Consider the following 14703-nt stretch of genomic DNA (forward strand, 5'->3'; position numbering starts at 1 on the left):
TCATTCGTGTAGTCACGCCCTGGAGTTTCCCCCTGCTGTGCACTCTCAGGAAAGAGGCTGTTATGTGGCAATTTTGTGTGCAGCATGTAATCAGAATAGCTGGGTAATTGGCAAAGTCACGTGCTTGTCATGCTGGAGTAGATGAAGCGTCAGATAGTGTGTGCTTTGCCTTAATTTTTTTGGGGTTGATGGGAGTGTTATGAAACAGATTTAGCCACTGGGATATGGTGGAATTTCTAGATGCATATTTCAGAAAGAGTGAAGTAAAGAAATTTACAACCGTTCACTTGTTTTCACTGTATTTTAGTGCTTACTTTATTAGGCATTACAGCATTAAAAGGGTGGAAGCCAGGCTGCTTACACCCTCTGGAAAGTATGAACACACCAGGAATGAATACAATTTTTGTGTCTTTATTATGGGCATATACCACATACACCATACACACCCAGTGCCCACCCATCATTGAGCTTGTTAGGGAATTATGTCTGCATTGTAGCACACATAACATAAACTACAAGGTAAAGGGACTGACAAAGGCAATCTGTAAATGAGTACATACAAACAAACAAATTATGTTACACAGATACACACATAGAAACACAAAAAATACTAATAACTAGACTTGCAATTTGGTATTTGCAATTTTCAAGGGAAGGCTCACTGACCTGGAGCGATCAGAAAGCCAAGAGTGTTGCTGAATAAGGGTTAAACAGGTGATTCGACACAGGTTTGTTTGCATGCTCCATTTGATAGCCACAGTAGAGAGAGGCAGGAAAGGCAGGGGGAGAGAGAGAGAGAGAGGGGCTGTTCCATGAAGAAGTATGTGTTTGAAATTGATATCGGCTCACAAAAAATCTCAATTCTTCTCCATGTTGCTGCTAAGTTTTGGTTTTTTTTTTTACTATAAAGTTGACAGAATGTATGAAAATATATATGGAAAGCAGTTTTAGACATTTTCAACATGAATCCATTGCTCTTCTGTTGTGTTTCTAGCTACAGTATATAGTGGAAGTAAAATGTTTGAGTGGCAAGATCTAGCACATTAAATCCCCCCTCCAACTTCGGAAGATGTAAAACCTTCCTTTTGATTTCATGATTTCCCACCCTCAACATTCACAAACTTTACACCTTAATTTCTCCAGTCCTCTTTGAGAATTTTTATTTGGCAGTCGTGTTGCCATAGAAGCTAGCATTGTTCATAATTTCTGATGCATTTATAATAAAGGTGTGTACAATTTTAGAAATATTCTTTTTTTTTATCTGCTCCATTGTTAATAGAGTTTTGAAGAAGATGTTTAAGAGAGCCATTCAATTTCAATTCAGTTCAGTTTTATTTATATAGCGCCAATTCATAACAGAAGTTATCTCATTGCGCCATGAGTAGCGTTAGTCAGGTGTCTTATTTGAAAATATCATAATAAATGAGAGAATGAGAGTTCCAGAATACAATTTATTTAATTCATTAATTTTTGGGGGAAATGCAATGGGAATCAAACCCAGTATATCCTTTTAAATATATGTGGGTTTAAGTATACATTAGTGTTGGTGTGGATATAGTGGAGGGATAGCTATTGTTAGCAGACAAGTGAAAGTGGGGCAGAGCCATTTGTTGGTCAAAGTCAATATTTGACAGTGATTTGCATTGGCAAGAACTGACCTTGATGTTGGCCTGTGCAGCCGGAGCTCATTGTGTTTGGTCCTGGTTGACAGAGTTGAATGAGCTCTGTTGTATCCCTTTTGGAAAGAATGCCCTCAAATAAACAAGAGGGGCTTTTAGGAGAAGAAGAGGAAATCTGACACAGGCAGAAAGAAAAAGATGGCTTTGCCAACAGATATATGTGTAACACTTTTGTCATGCTCTAGACTTGTTAAACTTTTACTGTCTCCTGCCCCTTTCGAAGGGAAAGTCCCATTCATAAACACAGAGTAGTGGAGAGAAGATGACTGCTTTCAAACGATGTTGAACATACAGAATTTAAACAATCAGAATACCGGCACTCAGATAAATAGTCTTCGTGTTTATTGTGGGCAAATCCGAACGCGTTTGAATGTTTTGATCCGTGCTATGACTGTGCACCCGATACAGTGTTTTTAAGATTTGGAGCTCTGCGCGCTGCTACTTTTCACTATGAACGTACAGAATTTCCCTTTTTATTTCACCTTTTTAGCACATTATTAGCCCATTGTCTTGGAGGCCCTGTCAAAAGAATTAACCTAACGCGGGCTCCCTCTCTCAAGCCACACTTTTCCCGCTTTCCCTCCACCAGCCTCTTGTATGCAGTGGGAAGTGCCTTTGAATAAACCCCCATGGTTTACACAGCTGCTGTAAATTTCCTTTAAAGGAAGTGCGTTGGCTGTTGAGCGAGGCAAGCCGGCGGGCCTCAGCTTGGCGGGCTGGCTCAGTGAGAGTGCTCTTCCTCTGGTGCTGCAGTTGGGATGCCCGAATGTAATAACACTGAGTGGCTTCTTTATATATCTCGGTTCAATTAGCTGGCATGGAGGATTTTAAGGAAACTATGTAACAGCAAGGAGCCTTCATCTATTCAGCCCAGTTTAACAATACTTTTTTTTTTGTGTGAAGCAGCTTCACTGTATTTGTGCTGAGTCATGCAAAAGACCCATATATAGCAGTCAAGTGAGCCCTCAGCAGTACACTGGGCATATCACGTTCAATCAATGAACTAACTTTCACTCCACTTGCTGGCTGTTTTAACAGTCCTTTGCTGTGTCCTTATGCTATTTGTAAATGGCTACATTTATTTGTAGAAAATGAGCATTTCGTATTCTAATTTTCTTCTTTCTAAGTTCCTAAAACCTAATTGTAATGACATGACAAATTAGGGCTGCCCCCTAAACATCAATCAACTGCCTCTGATTCAAACCTCATGTTGAAAGTCGAAGAATCAGCCTGTTTTTTTGGTGTGTCATTGTACATAGAACAACACAGGATAACCGCATGGCAGGCAACGTTTTTCAAAGGTAGTCTTGTCTCAAAATTACCTAACTAGAAAATACAACCGTAATGGAAATGAGAAGAAGGCTGATTGAAAAGGACGGCGGAGCAGCGTGATGGTTCTCTAGTGCTGAATGCTTTTGAGGTCAGGTAAACTCCTCCTGAACCAAAGCAGACTCTGGCACGGCTTCCTCTACTGCTGTCCAGCAGTGTGATCGCCACTGTGCTGACAGTGCTGTTAGCAATGATGGAGAGGCGCTCCACAGCTCGTTAGGATTTTATTACTGAATTATAATTTGGACGCACACTTTTTATTTCTTTTTGTGTGGAAATCTGATGTTTTCACATCACTTATGTTGATCATGTTAAATGCCAGAAAAACCACTATAGTAAAGCTAAAACGGAAGACTTGACACATAGGTTGTTATAGAAGTTTAGTCTGGGGTGGCTGGTCTGCGGATGCCCCCTCCTTACACCAAATATTCAAAGCATCAGTCCACACTGGAGAAAAAGTTTTGCCCTACTAAAAATTTAACTAATTATACAGCATAAGTTGTTATCTATCTGCAAGTTTTGTTTTTATTTCTTGTCTTAAATAGACTGCATATAGTAGAGAAGGAGAAATGTAGGGAGACATACAAGTCCCCAGCTGGACTCGAACCGAGGACTTTGCAGCGTACGGGTTTCGGCCCATCAATCTGCATGTTACAAGTTACAACTTAACCAGCTAAACCTACAATTTTATTAATTTGCAGCACAGCACTTTTTTTTTTCAGTGTTAATTCACCAGCTATTGTGTGTGTGAGATGGTATTTGAGGAGTTTTTTAGACAGCAGAATTCATGGTTCCATTTATCACAGCAAGTCTTCCAGGTCCTGAAGCAGCAAAACAGCCCCAGACCATCACACTACCACCACCATATTTTACTGTTGGTATGATGTTCTTTTTCTGAAATGTGGTGTTACTTTTACGCCAGATGTAATGGGACACACACCTTCCAAAAAGTTCAATTTTTCGCTGGAGTCCCAAAGCTTTAGAAATGGCCTTATAACCTTTTCCAGACTGATAGAGCTCAATTACTTTCTTTCTCATTTGTTCCTGAATTTCATTGGATCGCGGTCATGATGTCTAGCTTTTGAAGATCTTTTGGTCTACTTCACTTTGTCAGGCAGGTCCTATTTAAGTAATTTCTTGATTAAGAACAGGTGTGGCAGTAATCAGGCCTGGTGTGGCTAGAGAAATTGAACTGTGATAAACCACAGTTAAGTTATGTTTTAACAGGGGGGCAATCACCTTTTCACACAGGGCCATGTAGATTTGGATTTTGTTTTCCCTTAATAATAACAGCCTTCATTTAAAAACTGCATTTTGTGTTTACTTGTGTTAACTTTGACTAATATTTAAATTTGTTTGATGATCTGAAACATTTAAGTGTGACAAACATGCAAAAAAAAAGTAATCAGGAAGGGGGCAAACACTTTTTCATACCACTGTATTGGGTTAGTCTGACTCACGGGGCGGCAGGGGTAGTGAATATTTTCAGCCAGTCGAAGCCAATTCTCATCTGATCACATTTATGTATAGTGGTTCAGTTTTGCGGCAGATTCACGACCCCTGCCCACAAACAACCAGACACAGCTCTGACCAACCACGATCAGCATCTGCACTCAACCCACCACCATCATAACTCTAAGTTTGATGAGTTTGGTTCTTTTGTAACCAGAGCTCCTCATCTTCCCGCGCCTCACACTGGGCCTAGACTTGAACCTGGATCTCACTGCCTCCCCTTGGTGCTGCAGTTCTTCTCAGCTCTTAGCTTCCCTAATTCAAGCTGACATTTTTATCGCATGTTATTCACCCACAGTTTGCGCAAAACCACAGCCTCTCCCTGGTGCCCATCAGCCTTCAGTGTATAAGAGTTCTCCATTCCCTTTCAGCCTTGAAGAAATGTTTACAGCGGTCTTGCATGTTTCATCACAGACCAGCTACCATCGCTGAAACATTTCTGTTGAGATTGCAAGATTAATGCGGCTCTACCCTCTTAGGAAAATATTTATGACTCCGAGTGTGTTGAGTGAAGGATCCACTCTCCGTCCTCCTCCCTATTCATGAGTTGTTGGCAGCAGTGGCCCATGTTGGCCCTGGCTACTTGTAAAGGTCAGAGCTCGGCGTATGACTGCCTCTTCTCTCACACTGAAGCTTTTGTTCAGCAGCTCTTTTTTGCCTTCCACTCACCCCAATCTTAACAGGCACACTGCTGATGGTTTTGGATTACCATAGTCAGTCCCTCTAGGTTCTTGCAGAATTGATTCTGTGATTATTGCAGCACCAAAAAATTGCACAAAGTATATTTTGTGCCCTTCACAACTTCTCAGAGTCTATCGTAGAAAAGGTTTCAGTCGTAGTCATCTGGACACTGTTTTCAGAATCAAGACGTTTTGGCTCCCATCCGGAAGTCATTCTCAATTGAGAATGACTTCCGGATGGGAGCCAAAACGTCTTGATTCTTGACTGTGTCCAGATGACTACGACTGAAACCTTTTCTACGATAGAACACTCCTGGACGAATGAGGGACTACACCGTCTTATTCTCAGAGTCTAAGTTGACATCTTGTATGACTAACAGTCCTCAGCCTCCAAATATTAAATTTACAGTGATATAAAACAAAGAAAAGCAGCAAATAATCACATTTTAGAAGCTCGAACCAGCGAATGTCTGGCATTTTTGCTTGATAAATGAGTGATTATCAAAATCGGTCCCCAATAATTTTTTGTCAATTGATTATTTAAGGTCTCAGGTTTAAGTGGACGGGTTGTCTGCTCTAAACTCAACTACTAACGCTAGCATGCCTGGCTAACTATCCTACTACCTATAGTAGCGATCTAACACTAGCTACTATTATTCTACATTATGGGGTTACAGGTGACATTAGAAAAAGCTTAGGAAGTTAAATGCACTTCTCTAAAAACATTTTTACTTCTGAATTGAGTATAAGATAACCTCAGTGCTTCCTGCCATGCCGTGTAGCACTGATAGCAAGCTCCATAAACCATTAGCAGGGCTTCCTGCAGCGGAGGTCCCAGCCTCGCCTGAAATAAAGAGCGCCTCACTAACATCAGAAGAGATGATTACACTTTTCTGAAATATATATTAAGCTTCAAAGGAAACAAGCATTAAAGAATAATCAAACAACATTATGAATCTGGGCAGACATTTGATGCCAACTTTTTTGATACTTTACGGACACAGTTCGGTCGATACTTACAAAGTATTGAGAGTTGATACCCAGCCCTATCCAACTGAGGCACTAGATGCTGTATTTCGATGTTGAAAGGGCAGGTTAAAGAGAGTCCCTGTCTCAGACGTCTTCGAGAAGGAGCTGGTGAGTAAAATGTTATTGTTGCTGATATGAATCACGAATAAGAAAATAAGATTGACAACTTTTGAAACAGTTGTTTCAAGACAGTAAATTATCTGTCACCAAGCGATGTTAAAGATGTTTTAATCCCAAATGAGCAGTATCTCAAATTATCAAAGGCTGTATATATTAAAGAATGGACCTACATGAGAAAATTAATTAGTCAGTGTCAGTTGTCTGATTGCTTCTTGTGCCTCGATTTATGTGCAATGGAATGGAATCTGTGCTTTTTTTTCAGTTTTCACTCCTTTGTTAGAGTGAAAATTTATTATGACTTTCTTCCCTTTTCTCCCTTCCCATGAGTTTCTCTGATTAGATTCCTGAAATGCAGACAGGAAAAGAATTTGGGAGGACAGAACTTCCACCCTGTCTGTCTCCTCCTTTGTCTCGTGTTAACTCTTGCCTGTTTTAAAAAAGGGGGTTAAAGGGAGCCATTTCCTGTACTGAAAAAAGTCTTGAATCTGAAACGCGTAAAGAATGTCAAACGGTGAAAGACTGCATTAGAAATGGAGTTGCTAAACATCTGGAGATTGTGTCATGTTGCGCCTCAGTCTGGCATGAAAAAGAAGATTAGAAAACAAGTATAGCGTGAAATGTATCTCTTGAGTTCACTCCCACCCACTCACTCTGGCTCTCTTTGTCTTTCAGGGGAATCTGGGCTGGGGAAGTCGACGCTGATCAACTCACTCTTTCTGACAGACCTGTACTCCCCTGAATACCCGGGTCCTTCGCATAGAATTAAAAAAACTGTACAGGTAATTTCTTTTTTTTCCCCAGGAATAGTCCACACCTTTCTTCTCTTCAAGTGTCAACACCGTAGTAATTTCGAGCATTGACAAATTGGTACTTTTCAATGTTCGTTGTGGATTTACCCTTGCCACTAATTGAATTTTAACCCCATAAAGAGCCAAAGGTTTGTCAATTGTTTGTTAATTGAAACACGATAGGTTACCTTCACCCTGACACTGGCCAGTTAAAGTGTCAGAGCCTGAGGCTGCTATAACGCAGGTGTGTCCTAATCTTTTTTCCAGTGTCTCTCAGCATTGCAGCCATCAACTAAATAGTTTCTGTGTGAGATCTTGTTTTGTGAGGCTGCTCCTCCTAGCTGTTGCCACCCATGTGTTTGTGTTAAGACAGTGAAACCGGTTCATCTGCTTTAACAAAGCCAAAGGCAAAGATGTGTTATAATTTCAAATTAGGCAATGTAATTAGATTGTTGTAAGGTTCTACAGTTTTAACTCTTCCCTGCCTTAAGTTGCTTTTTGAACTTCTTAAACTTTACGGCATTACTACGTTTGTTGATGTAAATAAAGATTTATTTATATTCTTTGTGTAAGTATTTTACACAAAATTACACAAAATCGACCCTAAAACAGAACTGAGATATCCCTGTGATTTTGATTATGCTATCATGATCTGCACACTGGAAACTAAAAACCCAAAACATTTGATGATTTCATATAATTGGAATTCCTAGAGCTAATCCTTAACAATAAAAAAGAAATTCACTTTTAACAGCGTAGTTACCATTTACATCCCAGGAATATTTGGATGTATCCTGGGATGTCCTGGCATAAAAAAAGATCATGTTCACAAAGAAAGGGATGGCTAATCATATTTTGTGTGGTTTTAATATATGAAGACCAAAAGTGGTCAACATTAGATAAATAGATAATTGCAACATTAAAAAATAAATATTAGAAATAAATACAGACAAAATATGTGATTAAACATGAAACTGTAAAATAATTCAATACACTTTTAAAAAATCATCTCAATATTATAAAATGTTATTCCTTTGTCCTTCTTGTGATCAGCTGATGAGCTGCTCATTCAGGCCAAAGCAACAGACAATCACATACCTGGCTCTGTCCTCTTTGTCTTGACTGCCAGACAAAGACTTTGTGATGAAAAGAGGCATTAAAGTGGAAATGAAAAGACTGGCAATGTCAAATAAAAACAGCCTTTGTAAAAAAGGAAAAACTTAACTTAAACTTCTTAAATAAAACTGGTGAGGGGGGGGAAATAAAGAAATACAACTTCCCTGAAATAAACTCTGTTATTGTGAAAAGTGGCAGTCCTAAAAAACACAAGGCTTTCTCTATGTAAAACACTGTTCACTATGCTGGACTAGAACCACCACACTGGGTCTGGCTCTGTGGGTGTCCAAGCTATGCTTGGGAGGGCTGACTTGTCCCTGCAGAAGCTCTTTTATGTGGGCTGGAGTACGGATGAAATGCACAGGAGACGACATGACATTTGTGCAGAGTAAATAACAGCAGATAGATGTGATGTGATGTGATGTGAAGCAGGCATCCTTATTGATTGATACTGTTGGTTTCTGGATGCGTTTGGGCTCCCTCTGCTACCGTGTGAATGAATGAGGTCGAACATTAAGTAGCAGGGGAAAGGATAAGAGGGAGTTTAGTTTTTCTTTAATCAGTTAACTCTTTATTGATTCATCTGAAACAGTATACTGTTGTGCTGAAAGGGAAAGCTGGTTCATTCTATACTGTAGTATGTGGATACAGTTGGAGCGAGGGAGTTAAAGTGCGTGTGTCATATGTAAACATCTTAATGGAAAGGCATGCCTGTGCCAGTTGTGACAGTAGAGAGTTTAGTCTAGCGGAGATGGCCAGTGGCTATGCTTGATTGGATACGAACATCACTGTAAACAGAGTATATTTACTTCTGTCTACTTCAGGCTTGAGTGTAAACATTGGGGAAATGCTGCCAGAAAAGGGGACTGTCTTTGCTTTTCTTGAAGAGCCAGCATCTCTCATAGCTGTTTATACATGGGTGGATTTAAAATTATAATCCTAAATGTTTGCATTATATAAATGCATTCATGTACTATGATAAGTGAACACATTCCATGCAATGCAGAAGACAACATTCAACCATGTGTTTAGTATTACCGCGTTGGATTACATTGTTGATTGTCTTCCTTAGTTTTCTTTATTAACCCTTGGAACCCGATTTGACTATCTATAAATGCAACTCTACTATAATGCAGGCAAAAAGCAGCCAGTCAGTGTTTTCCATGGGTCAAATTGATCAGACAACTGATGTGGTATTGATAACCAAACAAACTTATGACAGGTATGTAATGTTTGGAAAGAGGCCCTTAATGAACCAATTTATTTAGAAAAATATTGTAAAAGGCTCAGACTGTTCCTAATACAAAGATGCATAGTCGGGCTCAGAGCTACAGCTGCCTTAATTTAGATTAGATTTAAGCAGTCTGCTGACTCCCGCTGTATTTCCTGTGTCTCAATGATAATAGATCTGATACACCTCATTAAAGTGTGTGCTGCACAAAACTCTAAACAAGCGTGCTGTTATGATGCACTGATAAAACGAGGCACGCGCCTTAGTATACAGTACGCTTCCCCTCCCCATTCCAAGAGGCTTCCTCTTAATTATGACGACAGCATGGCTCTCCAATGACTGATTATTACTTCACACTGGCCCTAGTTGGATCCATGCGTGTTACAGACCTCTTCTAAAAGATTTGTCATACATTTGTGATACACTGGTTAAAGCTTGAGTATGGAACTTTTGTCTCCCGCTTCTGGCAGTGAGAGTAATTACACAAACACTGTCAACACTGTCGACGCATGCTTATGATGTATGCGTATAGTAAGCTCGCCCCAGGCTCATGTAGAGTAAATGTAATAGCTACATAGCCTACTCCAAATATTTTACCAACCTGTCCAAGAGCAGTAACGGGACATCGGAGTCTGCCCTCAGTCCGTCTCTCAGCGCTCTCCAACGAGGAAAAGCTGAAGCTACACCAATGGTTATCCCTGTTTGTCCTCGCTGTCGATCGCTTTCTTTTTTTTGACTGTAATCCTTCTTCTGAACGCTGAGTTTCTTTTTAATCTGGAGCATCAGAAACTTTTCTTGGACGCTTCTTGGGTTTTTCCACCATAGGCTCTGCAATGTAGCCTACTCCGTCGCTACGGTTGCTCCAGAGCCGTGTAGAGAGAGAGTTGTGTCATCTCTGTTCAATTTCAATTCAAGTGGTTTTATTGCCATGACTGCATATAATACAACATATTCACATACAATACAATCATAATAAACATAAATAAACAAAATAAATAATAAACAATTCTCATTAATAAACGTTTTCTCCAATGGACCATTTTCTTTTACAGCAATGGCGGATCGCGGAGCTCTCTACATGGCTCTGGGTTGCTCCCCGCTTCCACTCTGGCAAACCAATCATTGCTGGTTGGCGTAAAACGCATCATTACTGCCAGAGCGGGAATGTCGCCACAGACATCAGATTTAAAAACTCCAGTATACAGGGAGATTTACCTGGCGGTGATAGGCTTAACCAGCATTGTGTGAACTCGTTTGGCAAGGGCTTAAATGTAACGGATGCTCATTTATATGTAAAAGTCCTGCACTCAAGCAATCATCGCTAGGACATTGGTTGGTTGTCGTATATAAACAGAAGGAGGATGACATTCCACAGGTAGTTCGAAATAGTCGAGAATTGCATTTTCAACTTTGCCCTGGATCTTGGAAGTAATGCAGTCTCTCATTTGTAGGTATTTTCGGAAATGGCCCTTTCCCTTGCGATGGTACTTTCTCACTATATCTGCCATGAACACATCCTCCTCATACAGGTCACCGATTCAGATTCCACTGTTTACAATATACTGTTGTTTTTCCAAGTCAATAGCAAGTCAATAGGACTGTACGGGAAGGACAAGTTCTATTCAGTAGTAGCCCAGTCTAATTGGTCATCCTTAGTGCAGTGCTTGGCTAGTAAACTCTTAAACTTTAACTTTTAATTGTTGTGCATTTAGTAATGAATATTTAATGTTATTTAGTTCAGGCAGTCACACAGCAGTAAGTATGACTTCTAACCCCTAACCCCAGGTAGGGAGCAGAGGCATTGGAGAGTGACAGAACAGGGTATGACTGAGTGGTAAGGAAGGTGTAATGTGACGTTGCCTCATATTTTGTTGCAGATTTTTGGAGGATCTAGAGGACATCTGTTGCAATAAACTAGCATAATAAAGTGACTATTCATGTAATTTACAAACTCAAAAAGGGGATTTAATGTTAGGTTACTTGTTAAAGATAAATCCTGAAACAAGGTATCGTTTCGATATCTCATTGGCACTACTAATTTCAGACTATACGCAGCCCTACTAACTACCCAGTTCTTAAAAATTGGACTTTTCCCTACCAGACATTTGTTTACAATAGCAAATGTTATCGCGTTCATGAGCTCATTAAAGTTTATTTAGTTAAGAATAATTGTCATGTTAAATCAAGCTGTAACAGACGTTAAAGCTGCAGGTGTGACTGTGCCAAGAATGAAGTTGCTACCAGGAGTGATACAGAATGTGTGAGGCATGTGGTTCATGCCCTGAGTCTGCAATCTTTGATGCTATTTGCAGTGACAGTGCAGACGATAAGGGTTTGGCAGTTTCCTCAAATAGGGTGCACAGCTGCATAGTTTTATTTGAGCTTCCTTTTGAAGAGTGAAAGGTGATACTGTTGGTGTTAAGGAGCTCCAGCAGGCTTCTCTCTTCGGTCTTCTGCCTGTAGTAGGGAATTGTAGGTGTTCAGTTTGGGCTAGTGTACAGTAGATCAGCTGCATGATGAGGATCTTCCCTTCACCTGTTCTTGTGATCTACTACTTTGCTCTAAATCTCCTCTAATCCCTGGCAACACACTGAGGGGCTTTGTCTGCCCTCGCCCCACTGCTGTTTCCAATTTGTTTACCTGTCTATTACACCTCCTCAGCTCTTATTAAAAGTTTAAATGAGATTTTGTGTGTGTGTGTGTGTGTGTGCGCGCACTTCTGTTAGCTCCCAGACTGAATGTTTGAGGATTCCTCAAGATTTCCAGTTCCAAAGGAATAAATTGAGAGCTGAAATATATGCTTAAAATTAAATGTTCCATGTGTGTGTGTGTGTGTATTGCTTGTTGTTTATTCTTGCTAGGACAATAAATATGGAGAACAGAGAGCTCTCCCTTTTCTCTCTCCAGAAACCACAAACTAATTACATTTCAAATAATTGTGGCCACTTTTTTTCCAAGTCATGCCAAAGAATGTGATGAAACCCAGAAGAATGCTGTGTGTAATAGAATCCAATTCATTTTTTTTTTTTTTTTTTTTTGATGATGACCATGCTGGCGGACAGAGTGGGTGTTAGAGGTGATAGGCCAGGGCAGATGTCTCTGTTCCTTTTTAATAAGGCTTGTTGAGGAGGCTGGAGAGCATACAAGGACAGGGACTTGGTGATTAGCCAGCAAACTGCCTTATGCACTGAGCTTAGTCTTGTCCTGCCAATGCACAGGCATGCCTTGCTTTTTATATCAGACTCACTCCTGCTTCAATGGAATTTTAGAGATTAAAATAACAAGATAATCTGATGTTTCATATAAAGGACATGGTCTCTCTCTTATTCTCAGCCAACATTGTGTTTGAAAGATTGTGTCACTTCATCTAGATCAATAGTTTTTGCTACTAAATGTGGTTTCAGCCTCACCATTAGTAATGACTCCAGTTTATGTTGCTGTGACAGCTTTAAACAGTGACTCTTTAAGAGAAAATCATGATGAACATACAGAGTGCAAAGTACAAACATGTTAAATTAAAATTGTATAAACTGTGTATTTGCAACTAAAAATATATCTTCGTGTAAGCACTAGTAACAGTTAGTCTGATAATAGTTTTTACTGTAATTACATATTTTGCATCTAGCAGCCAAGTGACTCAGAGTTCACTTTAAGAATGTCTATGCACTTAAAGAATTCTAGTTTACTAGGTACATCTTTTGACACACAGAAAAAGAATCGAAGATGTTTCTGCTTTAGTGACTGAATAAAATCAGTCACACGTGATTCATTGTTTCAGCTATATGAATTACAGGTATATCATCCTGTATGCATATATTTTTTAACAAAATTCAGCTAGTATCTATTGTTAAACTATGGTGACATTAGCTGTTAGCGAAACTGCTCTGTATTCAGCCTGGAAACAGTATTCATAGGATGCAATAAATATTGAGCAGAGCGATAACAAACTGTTAACAGTCTGTGAGAGCAATGGTGCAGTTTGTAGTCTGGTATTGTTATATTGAACTAAACAAAGTGATGGCTAGGCCTGTCGCGATAATTACGCTATCAACTTATCTTACAATATATGGCCATGAGCTTGATAATTTTTGCTGACCTCGATATTGCCTGTTGTGTTTACATGCGTATTTGTTTACATAACAAATAACATGATGCCTGAATGAACAGCAGGGTTTTCCCTGCCATTATAAGACTTTGGGTGCAGCGCTTAAGCGTCATGTCACAGCACGTCTAAGCCGAATGAACAGAAAAAACTGTAATTTCTGGTCGTGCTGCTTCTGTCCTCTTGTCATCTGCTCTCTGTGTGGGGTTTTACCGTGGGCGGGGCTCAGGCAGCTCCTCAACACACACACACACAGTGTTGCCAACTTGGCGACTTTCTCGCTAGATTTAGTAACTTTTCAGACCTTCTTAGCGACTTTATTTCATAAAAAGTATTTTGTAAGTCATTCCCATGGAGGCTGCTCAGTGTAATTGCAGTCTACGGCTCTTCTGCTAACAGCTCTGGGGTCTCGTCTCTCCCTCTCCTCTTGCGCCATGTGCAGACAGTCAGTAGGTGCAGCGTGTGGGGCAGCAGGTTTGAGCTTCTCTCTCACTCTTTCTCTCCGGATCTCTGGATTACAGTGTTCCTATAGCTTGTAAATATGTAAATAGTTTGTTTGATCTTCTCCCTCCCTTTGTAGATTATTTAAAAACTTTTTTACTTCAAATATACGATGTTCCTGAAGTGAGTTTGATTATTTGGCTAATAATTTCTCTATCTACCTTATCTCTCCCTTGCTACAACTGACAACCTTTGTGCAAATGTATGCGATGGAATGCGATGCAAATGAATGCCCTTAAAATGACAATAATTTATCGCAATTATTGCTGTGACAACGTATCGTCCAACAAAAGTAGTTATCATGACAGGCCAAGTGATGGCACATCGTTAGAATAATGACTTGCATTTCCAAAACACAGTGCATCAGAGTTTCTCTTGGTCGACTGTTCATACTGCCAGCACAAAGTTAAATAACTGACCCCATTCAAACAGAAAACATCAATCAAACACTGTAAGTGACAGTAGTACTGACATCTTGCATTGCAATCTTTGTGAGACATGGTGTAGCCTAGTCTTGTCATTCCTTTTCCCATGAGCTCACTGTCTGTGGACAGCCTGTCTGGTTAATAGGCATGACTGTGGCTTGACTCATCCTGTTATCCAGTTGAAGAAGAGA

The 14703-nt window shown here is 39.9% G+C and overlaps 1 protein-coding gene across 2 annotated transcripts in view; it reads left to right on the forward strand.

Moving 5' to 3' along the window:
• LOC122864114 (septin-7) overlaps positions 1-14703 on the forward strand; it is a 42947-nt gene that overhangs the window by 7638 nt on the left and 20606 nt on the right. For both annotated transcript variants that reach the window (XM_044171220.1, XM_044171221.1), the window contains exon 4: positions 7022-7128. In XM_044171220.1, coding sequence (XP_044027155.1) covers positions 7022-7128 — 107 coding nt within the window. The remainder of the gene's footprint in view (positions 1-7021; positions 7129-14703) is intronic.

The sequence above is a fragment of the Siniperca chuatsi genome, linkage group LG17, assembly GCF_020085105.1.
Source record: "Siniperca chuatsi isolate FFG_IHB_CAS linkage group LG17, ASM2008510v1, whole genome shotgun sequence".
Classification (NCBI taxonomy): domain Eukaryota; kingdom Metazoa; phylum Chordata; class Actinopteri; order Centrarchiformes; family Sinipercidae; genus Siniperca; species Siniperca chuatsi.